The following is a 23,478-nucleotide window of genomic DNA, read 5'->3' as shown; positions in this document are numbered from 1 at the left end:
TTGATTGTATTGCAGACATAAAATGTTCTATATCATTTCTCTCATCCATGAACTTGCCCTTTCTACCCTGTTAAGAGTTATAGACTTATTTCTTAAACTCCATTAGCTTCTCTATAATACAATCCATATAATAACCCTAATGCTTTAGCAGGGCTTGGCAGAATGATTTGTACATAGCAGCACTTCTCCAAGATGTGTGAAGTAAATGCTTTTCATGGATCATACCTACATAAATTCTCACATTTAAATCAGAAAACCCATATCAAAAGCTTTGTAAGCACAGAGGGAAAAATAGTATGTTTAAGTACCACTCTTAAGAAGGTCCCTGAATGTGGTCATGAAGAAAACTAAGCTTCTAAGAAACCTAGGCACCTATTTGATGAGACCGAAATTAAAAGGTACAAAGTGAAGCCTCCCATGTGCTCTACCAAAACCACTGAAATACATCTTTGCAGACATTTAGGACATTTACTTTATGCCTTAAATGTTGAAAGAGTTTGCTAACTCTGTTTATTTACTAGTCAAATCTTGAACACAAATCACTTCATCTCTTTGGGTCTCAGTTTTCATGTTGGGAAAATGGAGATAACTGTCCCTTTTCCTTCACAGAGCTCCTATGAGGATTAAGTGTAATCATGCACACCAGATGCCTACCACAGATCTGGTAGAGAGCAGCTGCTCAATAAATGGGCAGAACACCACCACAAAAATAAAATACTGGCCCAAGATAAAATAACCAAGCAGACCTTTTGACCATCTCCCTTCTATAAAAGACACTGAGCATTGGCCACTCTAAGCCTTTAAAATGTGGATTCCGCCTACAATGTCCCTCATAGCAGTCCCAGATGCCCGACTGTTCCCTTCTTGGGTCACTTACTCATAACTTTCAAACAATCACAAGTAAAATGGCACACATATTGTGCTCTGGATGCTGAATAAGCAGAACATTGGCTTTGGCTTCAAAAACGCTCACACCCCAGGATGAAAACTTGGCAAAATACTAGTCAACCCATTTCTGCCTCCCAAAAGCAGCCTCTCATATGTGCCAGCCAAGATGTGGCTTCCACAGCCATGTATGATTCTTTATCATCAAAGCAGAAGCCCAAAAGCAAACTCTTGGTCTCCTCTTAGGATACATTTCTAATTCACTTCCTAGAGTGCTCATCACAAGAAATTTTAAATAAAAGCCCTAATATCTGCACAACACAGCATACTCCTGCCAAGGAGATATGGCAAAAGAGAGAGGATGGGTTAACTTGGGGTTTCAAGCCTGGAGACCTCAGACAGCTTTTGAGTTGAGTTCCATATATGCTAATTAGTAATCCAAAGAATAGAAAAGGTCATAAACAAGATATTTCATTACTAGAACCAGAAAAAGAGAATTCCAAGCGACCCAAATTAATCCTTATTCTGGAATTTCCACATCACCAAAAAAGTACCCAGAAGTCCTATTCCTAAGAATAACCACAAAATAACACAAGCCACATTCTTAAAGTTTCCAAATATCTCACTTGTGAAGTATATGCCAAGAAGATTTTGTGGTGTGTCTCCAAATATTTCCTTAAATTTATATTTCATTTCACCTTGAACCCCATATTTTTTTTAAAGAGACAGTGAGAGAGGAGAGAGAGAGAGAGAATTTTTAATATTTATTTTTTAGTTCTCGGCAGACACAACATCTTTGTTGGTATGTGGTGCTGAGGATTGAACCCGGGCCACACGCATGCCAGGCGAGCGCGCTACCGCTTGAGCCACATCCCCAGCCCATTGAACCCCATATTTTTATTTTTAAAGAACTGAATTTGAACAATTTAAGATATCTATAATGTATTTATAATATGCAACCTTCCATACCTAAGCTTGAAAGGGGAAATAAAAATTCAACCATGAAGGTTGGAAAAGCATTTCACATTTGTGCAAAAGATAACTACAGTCCAACCTTATGGAAAATGATTCAAGAGTTAAAAGATGCAGACAGGGGACAATGGTTTCCGAAGCATACTGTACTCGGGATCACAAAAAGAATTACAAAACTATGTGCTGTCCTGAATGAAAACATTTACTGTATCATCAATGAACTCTAACGTGACATTTTTGAATTTCCATCCTGGTTCCAAATCCTTCTCAAGTTCACAAGTGGACCACACTTTCATTATGGTTGGATTTTTCCTACTTACTCTAGCAAGACAGTATTCCTCACAAAAAAGAAAGAAAATGGAAAAAGAAAAAAGAAAAAAAAAACCTTGTTGTATTTGCATTTAAATGTAAACAAAGATCAAAAACAGCTGCAAGTAATTTGATATTAACTTATCCTAAAGTGTTGCTGCAATATGTAAATACCCTTACCTATCAACACCAAATACCCTTATCACCTGCTGCACAAACAGAATACAGTAACATTATCTGAATATACAGAAAGAAAAAGAAAGTTAAAATAACTGACAGCTCTATTAGCAGGCACTGAAAAACTTATCTGGAAGGAATATAACCCTACAGCCTAATCAATGTCACATCCTTTAAAGGATTAGTACATAAAAAGGATACAAACTGCTCCTGTATCAACATGTTCCAATTTATTACAATTAAGTGAAGGACAGTCTATCCTGAGGTTGAATGCCTGGCAACTCTGTTTCAAATCAAACACTAAGCATCACACTAGTGAAACAGACTGACACTTCACAGAGGAAAAACAAAACAAAAGAAAAACCATTTACCTCTTGCTCTCAAACAAGTTTAGTCTGGTGATACTTCTCCATTCACTTCAAAATTTATTTCAATCACCTAACAATGACTCTGGAGAGAACCCTAGAAGCAGTCCCAAATGGAATGAAACATTCAGACTAATTCACAGCACCTGGCAGGCAGGCATTGTGGAACCTAGCACTAAGAGAAGTCTCTTACTTCCTAAAATCTAGAGGACCTGTGCTTCAGAATACCAGGTCTATATGAAAGTACAAGTATCAAAGCTGATGTATCAAGAGCAGTTTTATTGTTATTTTGGTGGGATTGAACCCAGGAGCATTCTACCACTTATCGGCATCCCAGCCCTTATTTTTAAAAGAGGGTCTAAGTTGCCCACACTGGTCTCCACTTTGAAATTCTCCTAAGCTTCCCAAATACCTGGGATTACAGGCAAATAACAGTTTGCCCACAAAAACTCGAGCTTCCCAATATTAGGTGGCCCTTAACCTTAAAGAGCTATCCCCTCTGAGAAAACCATCTCTCTTCCTAACTTCCACCTAATACTGCCTTTCTAGTTGGAATAGGCTTGGCTTGCTTAAAGAAGTGGTGCTTTATGACACTTAGATACGGTACTGAATTCCAAAGCCAATCCTATTTTTTTTTAATTGAGGTTTCAGAGGCTTCTGTAGCTTCCTCCTTATCCATCCCACCTTATCACTAACTCAGATTTTTGAAGAAATCGATTTGCCCTTGACCCTGTCCCTGGACATCCTCAACGCTTTCCTGGAGGGTCCAGATAACTGGAGCTGTTCTTTCTGCAGCCTTGGATCTCCCCTCTCTGGTCAACACTGCAGGCTGCATCGGCCTCCTATCTCCCTTTACAATCTAAGAGTCCCCTGCAGACCTGGCTCAGCAGCCCTGAGCCCTACCAAAGCCAAAGCTGATAGAGGAGCCGGCTGGAGAGTTGTTTGCACAGATCTTCTTCCACCTGGGCTTTCGGGGAAGTCAGGCGCCAGGCATTAGCTGGGAGGAGTCTTGGGATGGAGACGGTCCCAGCCTGACTTCTTATTCTTTTCCGATTTTTCCATCAGCCCTAATCTCTGCAGCTATGCCTGCCTGGCCCGGAGAAGTGCGCTCACTGCCCATCTCTCCGTCCCTTACTGGTGACCTTGGCCTTCCCACTTCAGCCCTTGGTGGCGCGACGCCACCTACTTCGCGGGTTAGCGAAGGGTCACAATGATGTGGAAACGCAGAGCAGACCTGCCTGACTTCCAGGCTGGGTGCAAGATACAGAACGGACTTCCCTCTTCTGCGTCCTCAGAGTGTGGAGAAAGCTCGCTCAGCTCTTCCCCACCTCCGGTCTCCGAGCCTTTAAACGTGTAGGAGCAGGGAAACCGCTGACAAATGGGGAAGGGGTCTGCAGGTTTAAAGTTCCCCATTCACCCAAGAGTGGGCGTGGGGGTGGGTCTTGAGGGGGTGTGGCTCCCCCTGCCCCCGACATCGCGGTCCTCCCCAGTTCGGAAAGCAAGAGCATCCCACTGCGAAGCAGCGGCGGCGCGCGGGGGCAGCGAGCCAGGGTCCCCGCGGCCGGGCCAGGGTCCTGGGCCGCGACCTACCTCCTCCAGCAGCGTGACGGTGTTCCTGCAGTTGTGCAGCCGCGTGGTGAAGCTGGACGTGGTGGGCGAGTTGTAATCCTCGGTGGTCTCGGCGATGAACTCGGACACGGAGATCTGGTCCGGCATCCTGCCGGGGGGGACGAGACACAAGCGGGGGCGGGGGGTGAGTCACGGCGCAGGCTCCCGGGGCCGCGGGCCGCCCGGGGCTCATGAACGCCCCGCGCGCAGCCCTGCGCCCGGCCTGGCGCGCTCCCACCCGCGGCGGCGGGAGGAAGGGCGGGCGAAGGCGGGCAAGGGCGGTGCTCCGCGCCGGGCCCTTCAAACTACGAGTCGCGCGCGAGGCCGGGGGCTCCGGGGGGTCCGCCTCCCTATGCTCATGCCGGCGGCGCCGCAGCTGCTCGGCGGCGCGGGTCGGGGAGGGTCGGGGAGGGCCGGCCAGCTCCGGCGGCTGCTCAACGCTCTGACAGGCGGCGGCGCGGGCGCGACCGACTGAGCACACACTCCCGCGGGCGGGCGGGCGGCGCTCCCGCTGCAGTCACGGGGACAAACAAGGAAGTGCTCTGCGCACGCGCCGCCCCCCCCCGCGCGCCCCCGCGCCGCCCCCGGCCCGGCCCTGCTCCGACGCGGGCGCCCGGGGCGGGCGGGGGCCGCGCGGCTTGCGGGGCGCCGGAAGCGCGCGTCCCCGGGCCGCCCCCGAGCAGTTACTTCAGCGAGCTGGTTACGCGAGCGTTTTGCAAGAGGGGGACCAAAAAAAGTTGTAAGCGTTCTTTTTTAGTCCCGTGTGGGTGCAGGAAGCGAGGCCGGGAGAGCCGCCTCCCGCTGCGAAGGCCGGCGGCCGTGCGAGGGGGCGCGGGGCGTGGCGCAGGGGCGGCCCCGGGACAGCCCGCAGCTCGCGGGCGCTCGCCCTCCCGCCGCAGGGCGCTCGCCGCCGCGGGAGGCTGGTCTCCTGCGGTTGGTTTGGTCGCTAAAAATGCTGAGCGAAGACCAGTGAAAGGATTTGGGTTTTATAATTTCCTAATCTTTTCATTTGCACTTTCCCCCCCCGCCCCCAAACCCGGAGAAAAGACGAGGATCAGGGAGTGTAGAGGCATTTCCCAGGTGCAGATGGTGTCCAATGCTAAGCGAAGGTCAAATTTCAGCTGCAAAAGTACCAATTGATAGCTCACTCCTCGGCCCCAGCAGATGGCTATTTTTTAAACTAGCTCAATCTACTGTTGTTAACGCTCAGAATGTAATTCCTCACCTTTGACTCTAGATGAAATTGATTTTACAAAGAAGAAAAAAAAAGCTAGGCCCGTGGGGTGCCTCATAATTGGTAATTGCAGCCTTTAGGAGCCTTTGATAGTGGCCTTGTAGCTGATCTTCCTGATGAGCACCTTAGATAGGGCTGAAGGCTGGCCCTGTGGCCTCTCCTCAGCCTGTGCTCCTGCCATTTTCTATGGTTAGGGGTCTGTTCTCTGCTCCTATTGGGCCTGGCACTAACAGGATTCTTGTCAAATGGAAATGCATCACCTCATTAATGATCAAATATTTATCAGAGCCTATAAAGTGCTCTGGAGAGTCACTCGGTGACAATGATCCTGGTGTCATGGTGCTTATCTTCTGGTAGAGCAACAGAAAACTAGTAAATACACAACAAAAGTGGAGTAAATATACAGGAGCCCAGCAATGGCGTTGAGTGTGAAGAATGTTCAGAGAAGGCCTCTCCGACAAGGTGAATGGAAAAGAATGAGGGAGTGACCCACAGGCTATGGGATCTTAGACCCTCAGTTGCCTCTCATGAAGGCAAAAGTTAAGGACACCAACTCCAGGAAGCTATTATGAGTTCTCATAATGCATGAGATCTGCTTTGTGTATCCGAAGCCATTATGAAAGTGTGATGTTTATCTCTCCTTATTGGCCAGGCTGGAACCTGCACTAGGCCCCCAGCCAGGTGCTCATCAGTGCCCTCCAAGGGACCATGTTTCATGTAGGAAAGTGCATCCACCAACTAAAGGAAGAATTTTCTAAGAGAACACACACAAATCACCTTCCCTGGCAAAGTGAAGTGTTGAGAAATGCACTTTGAGAGGCATTATTTTAAAAATTAGTAAATAAATAAACAGGTACCCAATAAACAGAAGTACTTTCTCCCATTAGTACTTTAAAAGCTGGAGGTTCTGGGAAAATAGCCAGGTGGCAATAGCAGGTAGTTGAAAATGGTACCTGGGGGTCAAGTGGTTCCAGAATATAGCTTTTGAAGTATGAACCACCTAGGAGGAAATCCTACTTCTTCATCCACTGCATCTGGAAAGTTCTATAACTTGGAGCAAATATGGCTGCTATTATCTTGAGCCTCAGTAATCCTGTACTCCCCCATGGAAACAGTGAACATTACATGGAACACTTAGACTTCCCTCCTCTCTGAGAATACCTTATTTCCTCCAGGATAGAAATAAATTCAGACTTTGAATTCTTCTTCTCTGTATTCCAAATTGTCATCCAGCACCTGTCACCTCCACTAAACTGGTAGCTCTTTCCAGCCTCTATATCTGGCAGATAGTAAACAAATATGGGCTGTTATTAAAAGCCAAGAGCTGGTGAATAATTGCCTCAGTTCCAGGAGGTCTTGGGTTCCAGAGCTTTCTCTTCTAATAACTGATGCTGTCACCTTGGGCCTGGGTGCTGTCACTTGTAAAATAAAGAGGTGAATGTGTCAAAATGACCACACAAAGTCCTCTCACCTGAAGCTGATTGGTGTATATATTGGGCCCTGCAGATGCAAGGAATAAAGATATTATAGCAAGTTAAGCTAATTGCGATAGTAAATAGCCAGGGATTTCTTTCTTGACTGAATCACTAGAGCCCAAACTGCTGTCACCAATTGCTGTTTCAGTTTCATTTGAAGATTATGTTATTTTTCTGCTCTTCCCCTACTTCCTTTTGGCCAAGAAAGGAATATGCAAACAATGAGATATTGTGCTCTGGTAAGTATATATCCCTCAGACTGGTCTGCAATTAAAAATTTCAAAGGTTTACACCTCAACCCACCATTTCTGGTGTTCATGGACCATCACCCTCTTTAAATTTGAAACTGCCCAGTGCAAACCATCTGCACCTAACATTTTCTCAAATACCCTGCAATCCATTCCTGGATATATGAAAGCAAATAGAGTCTGACGTGGGCAAAATTTAAATGCTGTATTTCTTTGCCTGGAGCTGCCCAGAAATATATGCTATCCTTGCCAAACGCAGGAAACATATATATGCACTCATTCTTATGCTCGTGTGCACCCAGCTTTATATGAAGCAGGCAATATCTTTGTTGTCATCATTATAATCCCCCTCCAAGACTGTCCAGCACCTTTGTACCTTTCATCCTACCGAGTGCTACTCACCAGGGCAAGGCAGTGGTCTTAGCTAGATGGTCTTTGCCTCCTTAAACAGGAAACAAGAATGGTGGTGGCTTATTCTAGATAGCAATGGTGCTATGATCCCACTGACACCAGGGAATTAACTCTGAGTTCTCATATCCAGTTGCAGGCCTCACTCTCCCATCTGCCTTATAACCAAGGGGAAGCATTTGCAAGATGACTGACAGTGAATCAGAGATGGAGAGTCAGGGGTGCTCTCTGGGCCCAAGAAACCAAGAGGAGCCACTGGTGCTCTGAGCCACAGTACCAGCCAGTGACAGAATTCATCAAAGCCTCCCTAGTTCCCTCCTGGAACAGAGGCAATGGGGAGAGAAAAGGCTTCATGTTATGTAAACCTGGGTTTGAATCGCTATTCTGTGACTTGTTAGCCTTGCTTTTTCATCTGCAAAATTAGGGTAATGGATAACAATAAAGCTGTGTTTCAAGTTTTTATGTGAAATAAAATGAGAAGATACAGATAAAGATGTTAACACATAATGAATAATCAACCAATGTGAATTCCCTTTGAACTCTTTTTTATGTGAAGTATAACTATAAATACATCTCTGTTCATTCCACAACTCATATCTCTAAATTAGTCACTTAGAGGAAGGAAGAATAAAGGGAGGGGAAGGCTGCATGGTAATTACAGAGACTAGGATCTCAGATGTGTGAAGAGTTTTCAGAGACCTCACTTAATCCTTTCAGTGTCCTCTGTGAGGCCAAATCCATTAGTGATAGTTTGGATTTTGGAAGTAACTAAACAGTATCTAGAGTCATAAGATGAATGCCAATCAGAAGTAAATTGAGATCAGAAAAAAAATAGCCCCATTATCACAAAACACAGCTTCTTTAAAGAAGGATATTCTGGCTGAAGCAACTTCTGGGAGCAAGAACAGGGCATTAAATTTGCTGGAACAAGAGTTGGAAAGACTTGGACTCACATTTCTGCCATGCAGCAGCTATGAGACCTCGTTAAAGTAATATATACCTATGTATTTCTTAGTGTTTTGAAAATACAATGAGCTAAGGCACATACAATGCTAAGTATGGAGTTCTGAACACACATTCCCTTCTTTAAATCTCATGACAACTTTAAAAATTAAGTGTAATTATCCATATTTACCAGAAAGGAACATGAATCATCAGGTATACTACAGGATACTACTTTCTGACCTCCTTTCCTGGGCCAGCCAGTGTTTTCAATCATTCACCTAACAGTCCTGAGATGCAAGTATGAGAGTAAAGGGACCTGAAACATAATGAGATCTCACTGCAAGTTAATGTCCCCAGCCAACTCTGCATCCAGTGTTTTCTCTACTGCCTGAAAAATTGTTCCCTTCACATTGTATGATTCAGTATTTTCACTATACAGTGTTTTCCAGCCCAGACCACCAAAGAAAGTGGTTTCCCTATTTCACCTGATAACTCATGAACAACTTCTTCTACCAACTAAAAGGAGTAGTAGAGGAAAGGAAAGTACTTTGGGGGCAGGAGCAGGGAGGAGTGAATTTGATTCTGTGTGTTGTGCCATCAGGCTCAAGTTGCCACATTCTATGAGCTGCAGACTGTTTTCTTCATGTTCTTTGTATGAGTGCTTCTCAAGGGCACTCATGAAATTTCATGTAATATCTTTTAAAAGCCTACTCTTAACTCCCAAACGTACTTCATTTAATTTAAACGTTTCACATGAAACCACTAGAGTGTTCTCAGTAAGTAAAGAGGAGAACATGGTTTGTTTGGAGACAAAAATCTCTGGTCCCTGACTGTTCCTTCTGATGGAGATAAGAGCAAAAGATACAGAGAGTATACTGGGAACCCACAAGGCATGTAGTGTGACTATCAAGTGAATGAACTTAGGAATATATTTCTGTTCAGTAAGAAATATCATTCCTTGGGGCTGGGGCTCAGTGGTAGAACGCTTGCCTAACATGAGTGAGAGACACTGGGTTTGATCCTCAATACCACATAATCATTCCAATAATGTCAGCTAATAGTTTCTGTGCATATTAGCAGGTATATTATTCCTGTTTTATAACAGGGGAAACCTGAAGCTTAGAGGTCATGTAGGGCAGTATTGAAGCAGGACTGGACAGTCTGATGCCACAGCTCAGGTGATTAGTCACAGTGCTCTGTGGCTCAGCAAAGACAATTAATGGGTCCGTACCCCAGGATAATTTTCTACTGCAGTCTGTTACCTTTTTCTTCCTTCTTGGAGCTTGATTCAAATGCGAGCTTGACTGGCCTGGGGAGCACTTCCTTGGCCTCACTCCTTGGGGATTACTAATTAATCCCCAATTAATTAATCTAAGGGGATATTCTCAATACAGCCTTTTCCCTTTGTGGTCAGCTGCTGAAGGATGTTGGCACAGTTTTGGGGAATCTCAGAGTCAGGTACACATGGCAAACTGAGAACCTCCCCTGTGACAAGCAACTCTGTTCATGTCAGGGCTTGGCTGAGAACTCATCTTCCTACTGAGCTGCCTGCAAAGTTCCCAGATTGTCAATCCCTGGGGGCACTTGGAGGCTAAGTCCTATAGTCTCTGGATCACCTACGTCCCCCAGGAATTAAAGGAAGGACAGAAGGTTCCTGGAGCCCCAGGCTTGACATTTTACAAGCACCATCTTCTGAAATCTTCCCAGGAACAGGGTGAGGTGGTCTGTTTTTTGCTGAGAGAATCTGGGGACAGGTTATGCTCAAGGTCAGCAGTTAGTAAGAGAAAGCTCTTCACAGCGGCCTGAAGCTGAACCTGCAGGCCTTTCTTCCCCACAGAAGGCCTGCCTAGCACAGGCCCCCCGAGGCCTCCATAAATGTGTTTTGAATTGAACTGGCTCCCTTTTATGAGCTCCATCATTTCTAATAGAAGTAAAACAACCTCCAAGTGAAGGAAAATGGTGGTGTTTTATAGGATTCCTAAAAATGTGCAGTCTATAGAAGTGAAGGATTCTAAGTCTTACTGTATGTCTGTAAAAGAAACATTCACCTGAAAAATATGAGAACATACAGAACATCCAGGCTTCTCTTTCTTTGATGAATTTAAGTTGAGCTAATCACATGTAACGGTGACCTCTTCTATGCCCTCTCAAAACCAAGATGTGCCTGTGTTAGGGCCCTTTTCCATGGCACCATTTTCTAAATATTTATATTTCTCCACTTATTCTATGACCTCCTTGAGACCTGTGGGGCGGGGGCATTCACTGGGATAGCCCCAGAGTCCTTGGTGCTTAAGAGGTACTTATGAGATAGATGGGAGAATGAGTGAATGACAGGCAATTCTGTATGTGGGAAGGGTGAAGAGCAATTGGGGCAGGAGAGCCAGAGAGAGGCATGAGTCCTGGTTCTTAGAGCTGCTTCTATTATCTTGTATCATGAACAACAGGAGCCAGAGAGAATTTCACGGATAATGAATGGGCTTTCCAATCCTTCCATTTTTTTGATGAGGCAACTGGTTCCCAGGCCATCAGGTGATTTGCCTGTGATTTGGATCAGGCATCCTGGTTCCCAAGGTTTTCCCAGTTCTTCATCTTTCCCAGCTACATTTCAAAGCTGGTAGTAAAGACCCTATCTTTAGACAACTCCCACCCACTCAGATTATGTTGGTCTTTGCATCAAAGCATCAAGGAATGCTACTGGACTCTTTTCTACTATTTAAAAATTGTAACAGGATAACATTTGGCATACCATCACTAAACGGACACCCTTAATTTTAAGAAACAAGACCTCATCCTATAGTACTTGCCTCCTGCTTTTCTTCTTTCTTCTCCATCTCACTCTCTCCTATTCCTGTCCTGCTTCCCAAAGCCAATAAATTCTAAATCCTCCCGTGTCATCCCTTCCTTTCCTCAAGAGCTATTCTATAACAGTACAGACGTTTTTTGTGACCTTAGCACGGAAAGTCAGCTGTGTTATTTTTGTAAGCAAACCACGTCTTACCCCAAACCAGTATAGCCCTACAACACACGCAGGCTGCAGGTCAAATTTCTCCTTTGCCAAGTCCGAGGTTGTGACTGACATTGTTCTTCCTGGTCATTTTCAGAGATGAGATCATTGCCTTCTGACTCCCTGGGGACATTCTCTAATGGGAGCAGAGGTATTAGGATGAAGCCCAGTCTTCTCAGTTCTGTTCCAGTTTTTAAGCAGCCTGGCAACCTGGATTCCGATTACCCCGGGTTCCGTCCCACTTAACAGGGTTTGTTACCTTGGGTGAGTAACTTAGTCTCAGTTCATTTTTAAAGGGGAGATGATGATGTGGTAAGGTGGTGGTAAGATTTAAATGAGGTAATCTATGCAAGATGCTTAGCGATGTAACTGGTATATAGTGAGTGACTTATAAATATTAACTACTAATATCATGATTTGAATTCTGAACAAGTACTATTTCTAGAATCCAAATCTAAAAAAAAAAAAAGAAAAGATTCAGTCCCTGTCATCAAGGAGCTCATAAGTAGGCAGAGATGCCAGATTTCAGCACAATGGATTAAATGTTCAAAGTATTCAAACAGAAGAGGAAAAAGTGACCTATGAATGTAAAGTCCAAGGAAAGGTGATTTCGTGGGTCACGCTCTCTCTCTTTGATTTGCCCAAAGTCCAGCTAGGCCTATTTCTATAAGCACTTTTCAAAGTTGAAATACTGAAATACTACTCAAAAAAAAAAAAAAAAAGATAGATGGCCGCTGTCAGCAATGAGGTGAACCTCAGAAAGAATGGGAAGGAGGTTGGCTTCTTTTTCTAGCCAAAGCATTTCACCACCTCCAATGGCCTCATTCTCCTTACTCATTCTCCTTATGGTTAAACCAGCAGCCTGGGGCAATGCTTTCTGAGGTCCCTTGGGCAATAACATCCCATAACTCAATGAATTATTTTTTGACAGCAGTGTAACAACCAATCCCACACACCAACAGGCTCCCAGCTCTGCTTCAAAGTGTACTGACAGGCCAAGAGCTGTCGGAGGTTATCAGTTCCGGGTGAGTGCTGCTCTTCGGGATACCCAAAATACGTGAATCTGTCACGGTACCCCATTGTTGTTTATCAAATATAGAATTTCACCTGCAATGTGTTTGAATCATGCATGAGCCATATGATGAAAGAATCGTACTGTGATTTTGTCAAATGTAGGGTACTGCTCCACTTGAGAAAGGAAACTGCCCACCCACTACAGTTTTCTTCTTGTCATATGCTATTGGTTAACATCCATCTCAAATGTGAACACTCCAAATCACACTAGGAGCTCTCATTAAAAAAAAAAAAAATCTTAGGGCTGGGACTAGGGCTCAGCAGTAGTGCACTTACCTAGCATGTGTAAGGTACTGGGTTCGATTCTCAGCACCACATATAAATAAATGTCTATCAACAACTAATCATCATCATCATCATCATCTCTACAACTGCTAACAAACCTTCTGACAGATATACCTAACTTCTAATCTCTTTTTTTTTTCCCCTGGTGTTTGTTTGCTTATGAAAAATTGTCAGTTTTGCTCTGCCCTTAGAGGTTCAAAAGTATGATGCACCCTAATTTATACAATTTCTTTGTTTTAGTGGATAGCAGAGAACTTACAGTTGATTGGCTCTGGACGTTATTTTCAATATATTCGGGAGTTTTATTATGCAAATAAACTTTCCCCCTAATATTTGGGTTTAAAAATTAACTTGCATTTATCCTCAACTATTTTTAACATATTGAAACTTCAGCAGATCTGACAAAACTTTAGGTCATTGACTACATTTTCTGACTGCCCTACATCCCCTTCTTCTAGGAACTACCCCTCTTTGAGTCCTTGTGAGTCTCAGGAAACTGTCAATCATATGTTTCCACCTTCCTAACCAAAGTGCTAGACCCAGGCTGTCCCTCAGAGTGTTCCAGACTCCTGGAAACAGCCCTGGCTGGCTCCCCACACTCAGCATTTAACTTGAGAAGAGCAAGCAGAATCCCTTGTGGAGGATTGCTGTAGGCGCCAGGTAAAGAGGGAAGTGACTTTTTTTCTACAAGACTCAGCTCAAAGAACATAGTAGGCCTTCAGCTGCTGGTGAACATCTTTCCCACCTGGTAGAGCTATTGCCTAAGGACGATCATAACGAAAAGACGGCAAGAGATGGGGTGGGGAATAGATTTCTGGTGACATCATTTGAACCCCTGGTCCACAGGATCTATCCTATGCCTTGCTGTTAATCCAGCAATTCTTTGGAATTCCCAGTTATGTGAAAATCCATGCTTCTTTTTTAGTATAATCTTGTCTGATTTGGATTTCTACCACTTCAACTAAAAAATGCCCTGGCTAATCTTTTCCTGGGCTCCAGTACCATCTTCAACAGTTAATCAGTGTGTGATCTAGAACAAATATTCCCTCCCTGAGATCCTTGGCTCTTCACTAGAAAAGGGGATAATAATATCCACCTCGAAGGATCGAAGCATAAGTTAGATAATACACATAAAATAATGGGAGAAAATATTTGCAAATCATATATCTGATAAGGGAAGAGTGTCTAAAATGGTACAATTCCAGAAGAAAAAGATAAATAACTAATTTTAGAAATAGTCAAAGGAATTGAATAAACATTTCTGCGAAGATATACCAACAGATAATAAGCACATGAAAAGATGCTCAACATTATCAATGATTAGGGGAATGCAAATCAGAGTCACAACAGAACAACACTTCACACCCACCAGGCTGGTGAGCATCAAAAAGACAGAAAATTAAAAGTGTTGCTGAGGATGTGCGTCAGTTGGAACTGCCCCGTGTTTCTGGTGGTGATGTAAGAAGATACAGCAGCTTCAGGAATTAATCTGGAAATCCTCGGAAGGCTAGATACAGTGTTACCAGATGACCAAGCGGTTCCACTCCGGGTCAGAATCCACATTTGAAATCCTAATCCCCATGCTGATAGTATTAGTACTGATTTTGAGAGGGAATTAGGTCATGAGGGTGAACCCTCCTGACTGGGAATCCTGCCTTATGAGACAGCTCTCTGGCTCTTTTTCAGCCAGATAAGGGTACAATGTGGAGCCATAATCAGGAAGAGGGACTCCCCAGTATCCAACCATACTGGCACCCTCACAGTGGACTTTTAGCCTCTAGAATGAAGAAATAAAGTCCTGTGGTTCATTAGCCACCCCATCAATGGTGATTCGTTGTAGCAGCCTGAACGAAGACATACTCCCAGGGATATACACAAGAGAAAAGAAAACATGTCCACACAAAAACTATACATGAATGTTATAGCATTATTCTTAATAGTCAAAAAGTAGAAGCAAACCACATGTCTAGGAATGGATGAACAAAAATGTGGTATATCTATATACTGGAATATTATTCAGTCATGAAAAGAAAGGAAGTACTGAGAGGTGCCTACAATATAGATGAAACTTGAAAACATTATGCAAGTGAAAGAAAAGGGTCACAAATTGGATGATCCCTTATATTAAATATCCAGGAGAGGCAAACCTGTAGAGACAGAAAGCTGATTAGTGGTTGCCAGGGGCTCAGGGGAAGGGATAGTGGGCGATGATGACCCATGGTAACAGGGTTTCTTTTGAGGAGTGAGGAAAAAGCTCTGGAATTAGGTCATGATGATAGCTGTACAACTTCAAGAGCACACCTTGAAGGAGAAAATTTCACATTATATAAATTATAATATCAATTTTAAAAATGACCACTGCAACGATACAGGTAGAAGGCACAATTTGCCCGTTAGTTATTACTAACTATAATTCTAGGATTTAGCATCTACTGTGTACAAGGCAATCGATACAGTGATTTTGTTTAGCCCTCACAACAACCCTACAAAGTAGCTATTACTTTCCTCATGTTTAATGGATAGGAAATTGAGGTTCAGAGAAGTTAATGTCGGTCCAGGGTTCTGCAATTAGTACGTAGTGACTCAAACAGTCTACCTGATTTCAAAGTTCACTCCCCTTCCACTCTACCACACTCTTGGTGCCAAAACTACTCTCTGCTGGATGTGGCAGGAACTGCTGTTATACCCTCTATCTGGTCTCCCTTCACTCAGTAACAAAGTCCCCATTTAATTCAGGACAACAATAGATACAGCTAAAAGACCCATCTTCTAGACTCTATTGTAGCTGGTGTGGCTGAGTGGCTAAATCTAGCCTGTGACATGTAAACAGAGGTACTATTTAGAGTTTTGAGGAAAGTGCATTTTAAAAAGAGCTAACCTGGCTAGAAGAGGACTCTTATTGTCCTTCCCCACTTTCCTTCATTCTGCTGCCTGTAATTTAGAGGTGATGGCTGACATGTCGGTAGCCATTTTGGATCATGAGGCAATTGCTAAGGAGGGCAGAACCAGAGACACAGAAAAGGTTTGGATTCCTGATAACCAGAGGTACCATCTACCATCTGGTTTTAAATTCTATCCAGACTTCTGTGGTCTGAGAAGAAAAGGAAAAAAAAAATCTAATTGCTAATGTTATTTGGGTTTCTGTTTAGATGCAGTTGAAATGTAATCCTAACTTATATGCTGGGCCTGTAAAAATGCTGATCCAACTAAGAATGTATGAAAACAGCTAATCTCAAAAGTGGTCAAATTAAAATTATTCTAACAGAGTCATTTTCCTAACTTGTCCTCTGTGTTTTAGATTCTATACTTAGAAGCTTACGGATTCCATTGAATTATTCTAAAGACAATCACCGAGGCCTATTTTGTGCAGCTATAGAATCATTGAAAAGACTGGTCTCAATTCACCAAACACAGACATTACATCTCATAGGCGCTTAAATTTCATCTCAGAAATTGCTTGAAAAAAATCAGCCACAGAGGAGCCAACAGGCTCCCACAGAGTGGATTTCTGAAGAAGCAAGTTTGTTTACACAACCTTTGCACAATTTGGTTAAGGGAGAGGAGACAGGGAAGATTCCAAACACAAAGTAAGATGATTAAGCTCAGAGACATCTTTGCTTTAAAATCAACGTTCTGCCCGATATTTCCAGTGCAATCACTTAAAATTCCAGAATTATTTTTCTTGCCAGAAAGACGAATGGCAACGCCCTTTCCATGACAGAAATAGAAGCCCAGTTTTGTAATTTATCTGCTTCCATGAGATTGATGTTGCGTTGGTCAGTCGGTGTATTCTGTGTAGCCCGAAGGCATGTGGATACAGTGTTGTTGGGTCAGTATGGCTTTTCTTTGATCATCCTTCTTTCTCTAGGGCTCCTTAGGATTCAAACCACAATGACGTAAGTGAGGATGGAACATTTGAGGGAAGGAAAGATTTTTCCACACTGTTTTTTGTCTGTAGCTTGATATATCTATTTTGCACATATTGTGAATGGCTACAGCTGCTAACCCAAGTATTCTTTCTTTATTTATTTTTCAGTTGTTTATAGACCTTTTATTATTATTATTTATATGCAGTGCTGAGAATCAAACCCAGTGCTTCACCCATGCCAGACAAGTGTGCTACTGCTGAGCCCCAAGTATTCTTTATGAGGGCAAAATTCTGGCTTTATTTGCTATGATGTGCAATCATCTGAGAGAATTCAGATGAAAACTGATTACAGACCTTTCTCCAGACCTTGTGTGAAATTTTTACCCTGGTCTTTTCTAAGAGTGCATGTGTGCACACATACACAGTTTCATCTTTTCTAGAACACAGGAGCCAGGAAGTAAGCAACTTAGATCCCCAGGCAGCAAATTCATTTCTACAAAGTCCATGCACTAAAACCTACGCAATCATCACAGATGTACCCCTCAACCTGCACCTGGCCCTTGTTTCCTCTTACATATAATTCTAACAATTTCAGTGAGCTGATTTTAGGCTTTCAGCAAACTAAACAGAGCACTGAGCTGGGAATGTTGAAAAGGACCCACAAGAAAAGGGGGGGGGGAAGTACCAACTACATACTAGAATTTTGCTAGCACACTGCCCTACAAAAAAAGAAATTCTAAACACACAGGTACACTGATGAGGGCAGACCATTCTACTCATCTGATCCCAGACTCAATAATAAGCAGTATTTGAAAATGATGGACCTCTGTATTCAAGAAAGGGTTTGAGGCATGAGGCAATAGAATTGATGCCATGCTACATGCAGGTCTTTGTAGAAGGGTTTCCAATCAAAACAGCAAGAATAACATAAAATAAAGAATTCTTGGTGTTCAAAGTTCTTGCAGAAAACGCAGCTCTTTTAGAAGAGCACGAGTGGCCAAGCTGAGCACCACACTTAAAAGTCCAAAGACCTGGGATCCAATCCTGGCACTGCTACTTGCATGCGGCATGACACTGGCCAAAGACTCAACTTAGTTCAGACACACATCCCTCATCTCCAAAATGGAGCTAATGAATGATAGCAACTTAGGGGATTAAATCAGCTAAGATATGTGAGAGTGCAACATGTGTGTCCCATAAGTGTCCATTCAGTCCAAAGAAGTGCGATCTTACTATGGCATAAACCTTCATGCTTTCAATAAAACTATTATTCTAAGTGTTATTTACTCTGATGCTGTCAACTAAAATCAAAGGAAGACGTAAGCTAGCAATTTCACTCCGAGGTCTATGCCCAACAGAAGGTGCACATATGTTTGCCAAGAGACACGTATGACAATGTTCATGGAAATATTATACAATTAATATAATATGTGCAAAGGCACAGAAAAAAATATGCTTTCCAAAATAACAGTTCTGCTACTGTGAAGACCCTGTGAAGACTCACTTCTATCCCTAGTCTTCATATTCCAGATGCCTGTGGTCCTAGATTGTAGGAGTATCTTCCCACTGTGTTTTTAATAATGTAATCTGCCCTATTCTCTGAAACCCAAAACAAAAGTATAATTATAAACCACACTGAAGATATAGCTCAGGCCTCTTTTCCATTCTTTGACTCTAAACAGGGGCCAACTGCTCTAGCCAGAAAACAGTCCTGTCCTCAGAGATCCATGGCACCTCTGTGCCCTGAGCCTTCTGACTTTTGCCAAGGCTGTTTCCAACATTCATAACAGAGGCTGACTATATCCAGTCTTAAGTGGGGAAAAGCTAAAGAGTTGAAATAGGAAGGAAATGAATATATCTATCTCTTACAGCAGGCAAGAGCCTGTGTGCTTTCTGATATTTATCTCATTTCATGATCACCACAGCCCTGTAAAGAAAGAATAATTGCACGGGGCTGAAGGATCATGTCCAGCATCACAGAGTTACCAAGTGCATATGTCTGCATATGAACCCAGTTCAGATGCCAAGTTCAATTCTCCTTCAACCGCACCACATTGAAGGCCACAGGCAGAGGAGACATCCATTCAGCACGGATCTGGAATGGATTAGATCTGGACAGAAGTTTTGTGTGCTAGTGTTTAAACCCCAGATCTTCCCATTACCAACCCTAAAACCACCAAGTTCTGGAATCAAGTTCCCATTTAATACAGTCTCCTCTTCAAAATGCAAAAAGGCAGTTAGCCACGGTGACACTTCTGCTCTGGAGTGGCTCTACTATTTTGAGTAATTGCTTCTCAACCACTTATAGGCCTGTTGGACTTAGTGAATTGTAGGTTTTGTGCCACTCAGTGAACTGGCCCACTGTCACTTGGTTCGTGGAGAGGAAACTGAACGGATATTAAAGTTGGGCTGACCAGAGCTGAATCCCAGCCCTCCCCATGCTGCCTGGTGCCCGGCCTCCCGGCCCTGGAAAATGGCAGGAGCTGAATACATCTTGGCTTCTTTTCATACAAAGAGGATAAGAAACCACAATGACCAGCCCTGAAGGATAGTGGTGTAACTTTTCAGAGCCGCCACCTACAAGGCATCCAGGACACCCTCAAAGTGAAATGTGAAAGAGTCTGGCACCATAAAAACTCCTGTGTTCCTGCTCCTCAGCCCCAGCACTCCGTCCCTCAGTGGAGACAGCTCTGGGATCTGGGCCTCACTGAACTCGTCATCAGCCGCCTTACCTCCCCCACCTGCATGTTTGCCACCCATTTCCTACTGCTCTGTGTTACTGGTCTCGGCTTAGACAGCCATCTTTCCTGGTGGTCACCTGATGGACAGGCAGTGAGGACCTGGACAGATGTCAGGGGTGGTTTATGGTTACTGACTTGTGTTTAGTCTCAGGGATCTAAACCCTTGAATCTATAGTCCTTGGGCCACAATTCAGCCTCCCTGGTCAATATTCTATGGGTCACTGTAGGAATGGACCACCAAGAAGGAGACCCTGAGAACTGGCTGGGAAAGGAGGTCCCCGGAGGGTCTGGCTATGGCTGGAGATGGGAGGAGCAGATGAGAAATTAAAAAAAGAAAAGTAATGAAAGCAAAAATAAAAGCAAGCAAGAAAGAAAAGAAAATGAGGTCTCCTCCTTCTCATTTCCCAGAGAAGGGTTTTGAAAGGTGGAACAGCAAGTGTAGGCACGTGGGCTCCTCCTGGCCAAGAAAGGGAAGACGAAAGGACACTGCCACCCCTGCCCACGGGCCACTACCCAGCACCCTACCTCTGTTGAGGCTCCGTGACTTCTCACACCATGTGAGTGACATCAGATGAGGAAACTGAGGTACTGTAAGGATAGTCTTAACCTAAGAGGGGCCTTGGCCTCTGTAACTCCATTTTGAAATAAAACTGCAGTCCCACCAGGCCCGCCTAGGGAGCCCTCCAACATGGTCATCAGGCTCAGCCTGATAAAACCAGTCACTTTACACAACCCTGATAAGTCTCTGTCATTTGACTTTGCCCTGATAAAGGCAAAAGACAAGAGATCAGGGCGGAGACCACCAGACCAGATGACTTGACCTCAGAACAAAAGAAGTCACTGAGAAACCTGGTAAGAGCTGATAGGGTTTGGAAGGGTGGTCAGAAGCCCCAAAATGTAGTATAAAGGATGGAGCAAATGAACAGACATTCAGCCAGCCTACCCCGATACCCACATGCCAGAGAGCCTGATGAGGACCTGGACTGACCCCCCAACTCTTCTCATCATCTGCCTGATCCTCTGCCTCTTCCTAACGCTCTCAAACTCTACAGCCACATCCTGACCCTAGTGAGAACTGCATGACCCTCGCCTCAGCGGGCTGTCAGGAGAAGCCGGCCCCATCCCTGACCTGGTCGCTGCGGTCTGAGTGAGTGTGCATCTGCTGGACTTAAGATCTAAGACTCAAGACTTTAAACCTAGCACTTAAGCTCAGCATGCTGCATGCTGAGGGAATGTATGTAATAGGTCTGTCATGATTAAGGGTGTTTGCAGGGCTTAGAATTAACTTAGAGTTGTTTGTTTTGAATTGATTATGTCTATTGCAATGCCCAGCATTAAGGATTGTCATCCCTTGATTAAGAACCTATAGAGTGAAATTGTATTAAGTGATTTGAGTGAATAAAATGTTGAAATGGGCAGAAGCACGTGGACATTCTTTAATTCTCCTCTCAACTGCAGATGTTGCACTTTTGCCCATCGTGACAGAAAAGCTAAACACTCTGCCTATGTCCTGACAAGTAAGTCTCTGTGATTTCAAAGCTGTTTTTCTCTGTCCTTTGTCTCCAACATGATGTTCGCTGATGTATCTGAGAAACAGCCAAGTGGGAACACACTTATCTGACCGGGAGGTTATCTACCTTCACCCCTGCCTCATCAGAGACACAAACACATATTCATGCACCGCATGCATTCACACTTAAAAAGGAAAAAAAAAAAGGAATTATCAGCCATTTGGAATTATACTTTTCCTTTCTGCTTCTTCAATTCAGCAAATTTGGGCTTCCAGATGCACACACTACAGTAATTCAGGCTCTATTTCCTCTCTCTCTGACTGGGAGATCTTCTTCAGAAGATTTCAATTGGAAGAAAAGATCTCCGACCCATCAAGCACAGAGATAGGACCACGCAGCTGGGCTGGGCCAGGTGCCCTGAGCGCTGGTGTGTCTGCCGGACCCAATGGACTTTGCACTGGGGCTGCTTCTCCTGGGCTTATCTAAGGAATTCAGGCAAAGGCTGAGCCACAAGACCCAGTGATCTCAGTGATTGTGGCTGCATGTAGCTGGTGTGAGAGGAGCCTGACATTTACTTCTTCAATTAAAAAAAAAAAATGTTGACATCCAAGTTGAAATAGGGCAAGAGGTGTGAAAAGTTTTCTAAGAGCCACTGTAAAGAATCAGACCAGCACAGAGTCGCAGGGACTATGCCACCATCTTCCACAACCACCAACCTCCCAAATGGCAAGGACAGCCACACACACGCATGCACACACACACTTAGAATTCCCCAGCCCAGGTGTGAGTGACAAGCAGAAAGTGCAGACCCTCACTATTTATGTGACCTGCCCTGCCGGAACACCTCTAGCTGCAGGCTCTGTGCAAGGAGAGTCAACACAATGAGCAAGGCCACAGTTCTAGACCGAGTGTGCACATGGCCTCCAGGCCCACCCTGTGTCTTTCCCTTCCACACTGGACATGTCTCAGAGCCCCTTGGCCCTCCGCTTCCAGTCTATTTCAGGCAATGGGTTACTGCAATGTGACTGCAGGGAGACACCTGGCCAGGGGCGTGTTCCCCTCCTCTCCAGGCTCCAGCCCTCTCAGCCCTGTCTGAAGACCCTCCCCACAAAGCATCTGGCTCCAGCTTCCCAGAGGTGTCTCCTCCCTTATGACTTCAGATCTTCAGAGGGGACTGGGGTGCCCCACTATCCCTTATGATTTCTGTGCCCCCGGCCTACACTTGTCCTGAATTCAGTTCTCCCGAGTCTACCCCTATTTGGGGCATACCATCTGTTTCTTGCCCAGACTGATACAGGGAGGCAACCATCCAAACAGACAATTACAGTATAATGCAGAACAATAAAAGATAATATTGTTTCCCAGCAAGCTGCAAGAGTGCTGCAGTCTGATTGCTTGGGGTGTGCATTCCAGCTCCACTACTTACTATCCCTGTTAACCTCTTGAATCCTCAGTTTACACCTCTAAAAGATGAGCTTAATACTATTAATAAAATAAAAATGAGCTTAAGACTAATGGGAGGGGGAGGATTAAATGAGATAATACGAGTTTTAGACACTTTGTCAAGGCTGATAGATACTAGCAGGAATTCTTAGTCAACCATGCAGTTCCTTCCACAGAATGTCAAGGGTTGCCAGGGAAATTGGGAACAGAGGACACAGAGAAAGGGACAGGTGATGGTAAAGGGAATTGGGAAGGACTGCACAGAGAAAGCGATGCTGGGCTGCCTTCTGGAGAAGTCCAGCTAGCAGGATGTCTGGCCACGGAGCTCTAGGCAGAGGGCACAGAGGCCTGACACCCAGCAGAGGTGGGTGCTGTGGGCTGCTCAGTGGGACGAGCACTGTCGTTGGAGAGCTAGGTAGGGGCAGCCAGTGAAGGTCTTGGAAGTTCAAGCCAAAGAGCTGGGTCTTTGTTCTAAAAGCCACCAAGAGCTTCTAAGCTGGCCGTGGACATGAGCAGGTTTGATGCTAAGAAGGTTCAGTCTGGCCACGATGCTGGCTCTGAGAGGGCACAACATGAGCACATAGTGGGTGCTTTGCACACGGTGGAATGAGTGATGCACACTAGCAGTTCCATACAGCAAAATCTGCCACTTCCCCGCCTCCCCACTCCCGTCCAACAGACGCAAAACATAAAACATGCCATTGTCCGGGAATCTTACAGTCACAGGGCTTTTCACATGTTTTCTTGTTTAATTCATAGTAATTAATATTGCTAAAGTATAATAAAAATATCTATCTGGTATTTGTCCCTGGCTACTGACACAGGTCTCCTAAAATCCTTGCAGTCTCCCAAGGGATAAGTAAGTGTCTCTCTTTTTTTTTTCCCCTGTAGTGCTGGGAACTGAACCAGGAGCTCCTGTCACTGCT

At 44.4% G+C, this 23,478-nt stretch overlaps 1 protein-coding gene and 1 long non-coding RNA gene across 9 annotated transcripts in view; one reads left to right on the top strand and one right to left on the bottom strand.

The window, feature by feature from the left end:
- Asap1 (ArfGAP with SH3 domain, ankyrin repeat and PH domain 1) overlaps positions 1–23,478 on the bottom strand; it is a 330,593-nt gene that overhangs the window by 255,804 nt on the left and 51,311 nt on the right. For 7 of the 8 annotated variants that reach the window (XR_013423781.1, XM_078016712.1, XM_078016713.1 and 4 more), the window contains exon 3: positions 4,299–4,425. The exons of the other annotated variant lie outside the window; for it this stretch is intronic. Coding sequence is in view for 6 of the 7 variants with exons in the window: in XM_078016712.1 (XP_077872838.1) it covers positions 4,299–4,425 (127 nt within the window). In the remaining variant the exon portion in view is untranslated. The remainder of the gene's footprint in view (positions 1–4,298; positions 4,426–23,478) is intronic. 8 annotated transcript variants of the gene reach the window in all.
- Positions 4,895–8,199, top strand: LOC110597798 (uncharacterized). Its single transcript, XR_013423782.1, has 2 exons — positions 4,895–5,055; positions 7,815–8,199. It is a non-coding gene; the product is annotated as an uncharacterized LOC110597798 (long non-coding RNA).

Source organism: Ictidomys tridecemlineatus, chromosome 7 (genome assembly GCF_052094955.1).
Source record: "Ictidomys tridecemlineatus isolate mIctTri1 chromosome 7, mIctTri1.hap1, whole genome shotgun sequence".
Taxonomy (NCBI): domain Eukaryota; kingdom Metazoa; phylum Chordata; class Mammalia; order Rodentia; family Sciuridae; genus Ictidomys; species Ictidomys tridecemlineatus.
Note: the sequence above shows the minus strand (reverse complement) of the source record. Positions and strands in the feature narration are given on the sequence as shown.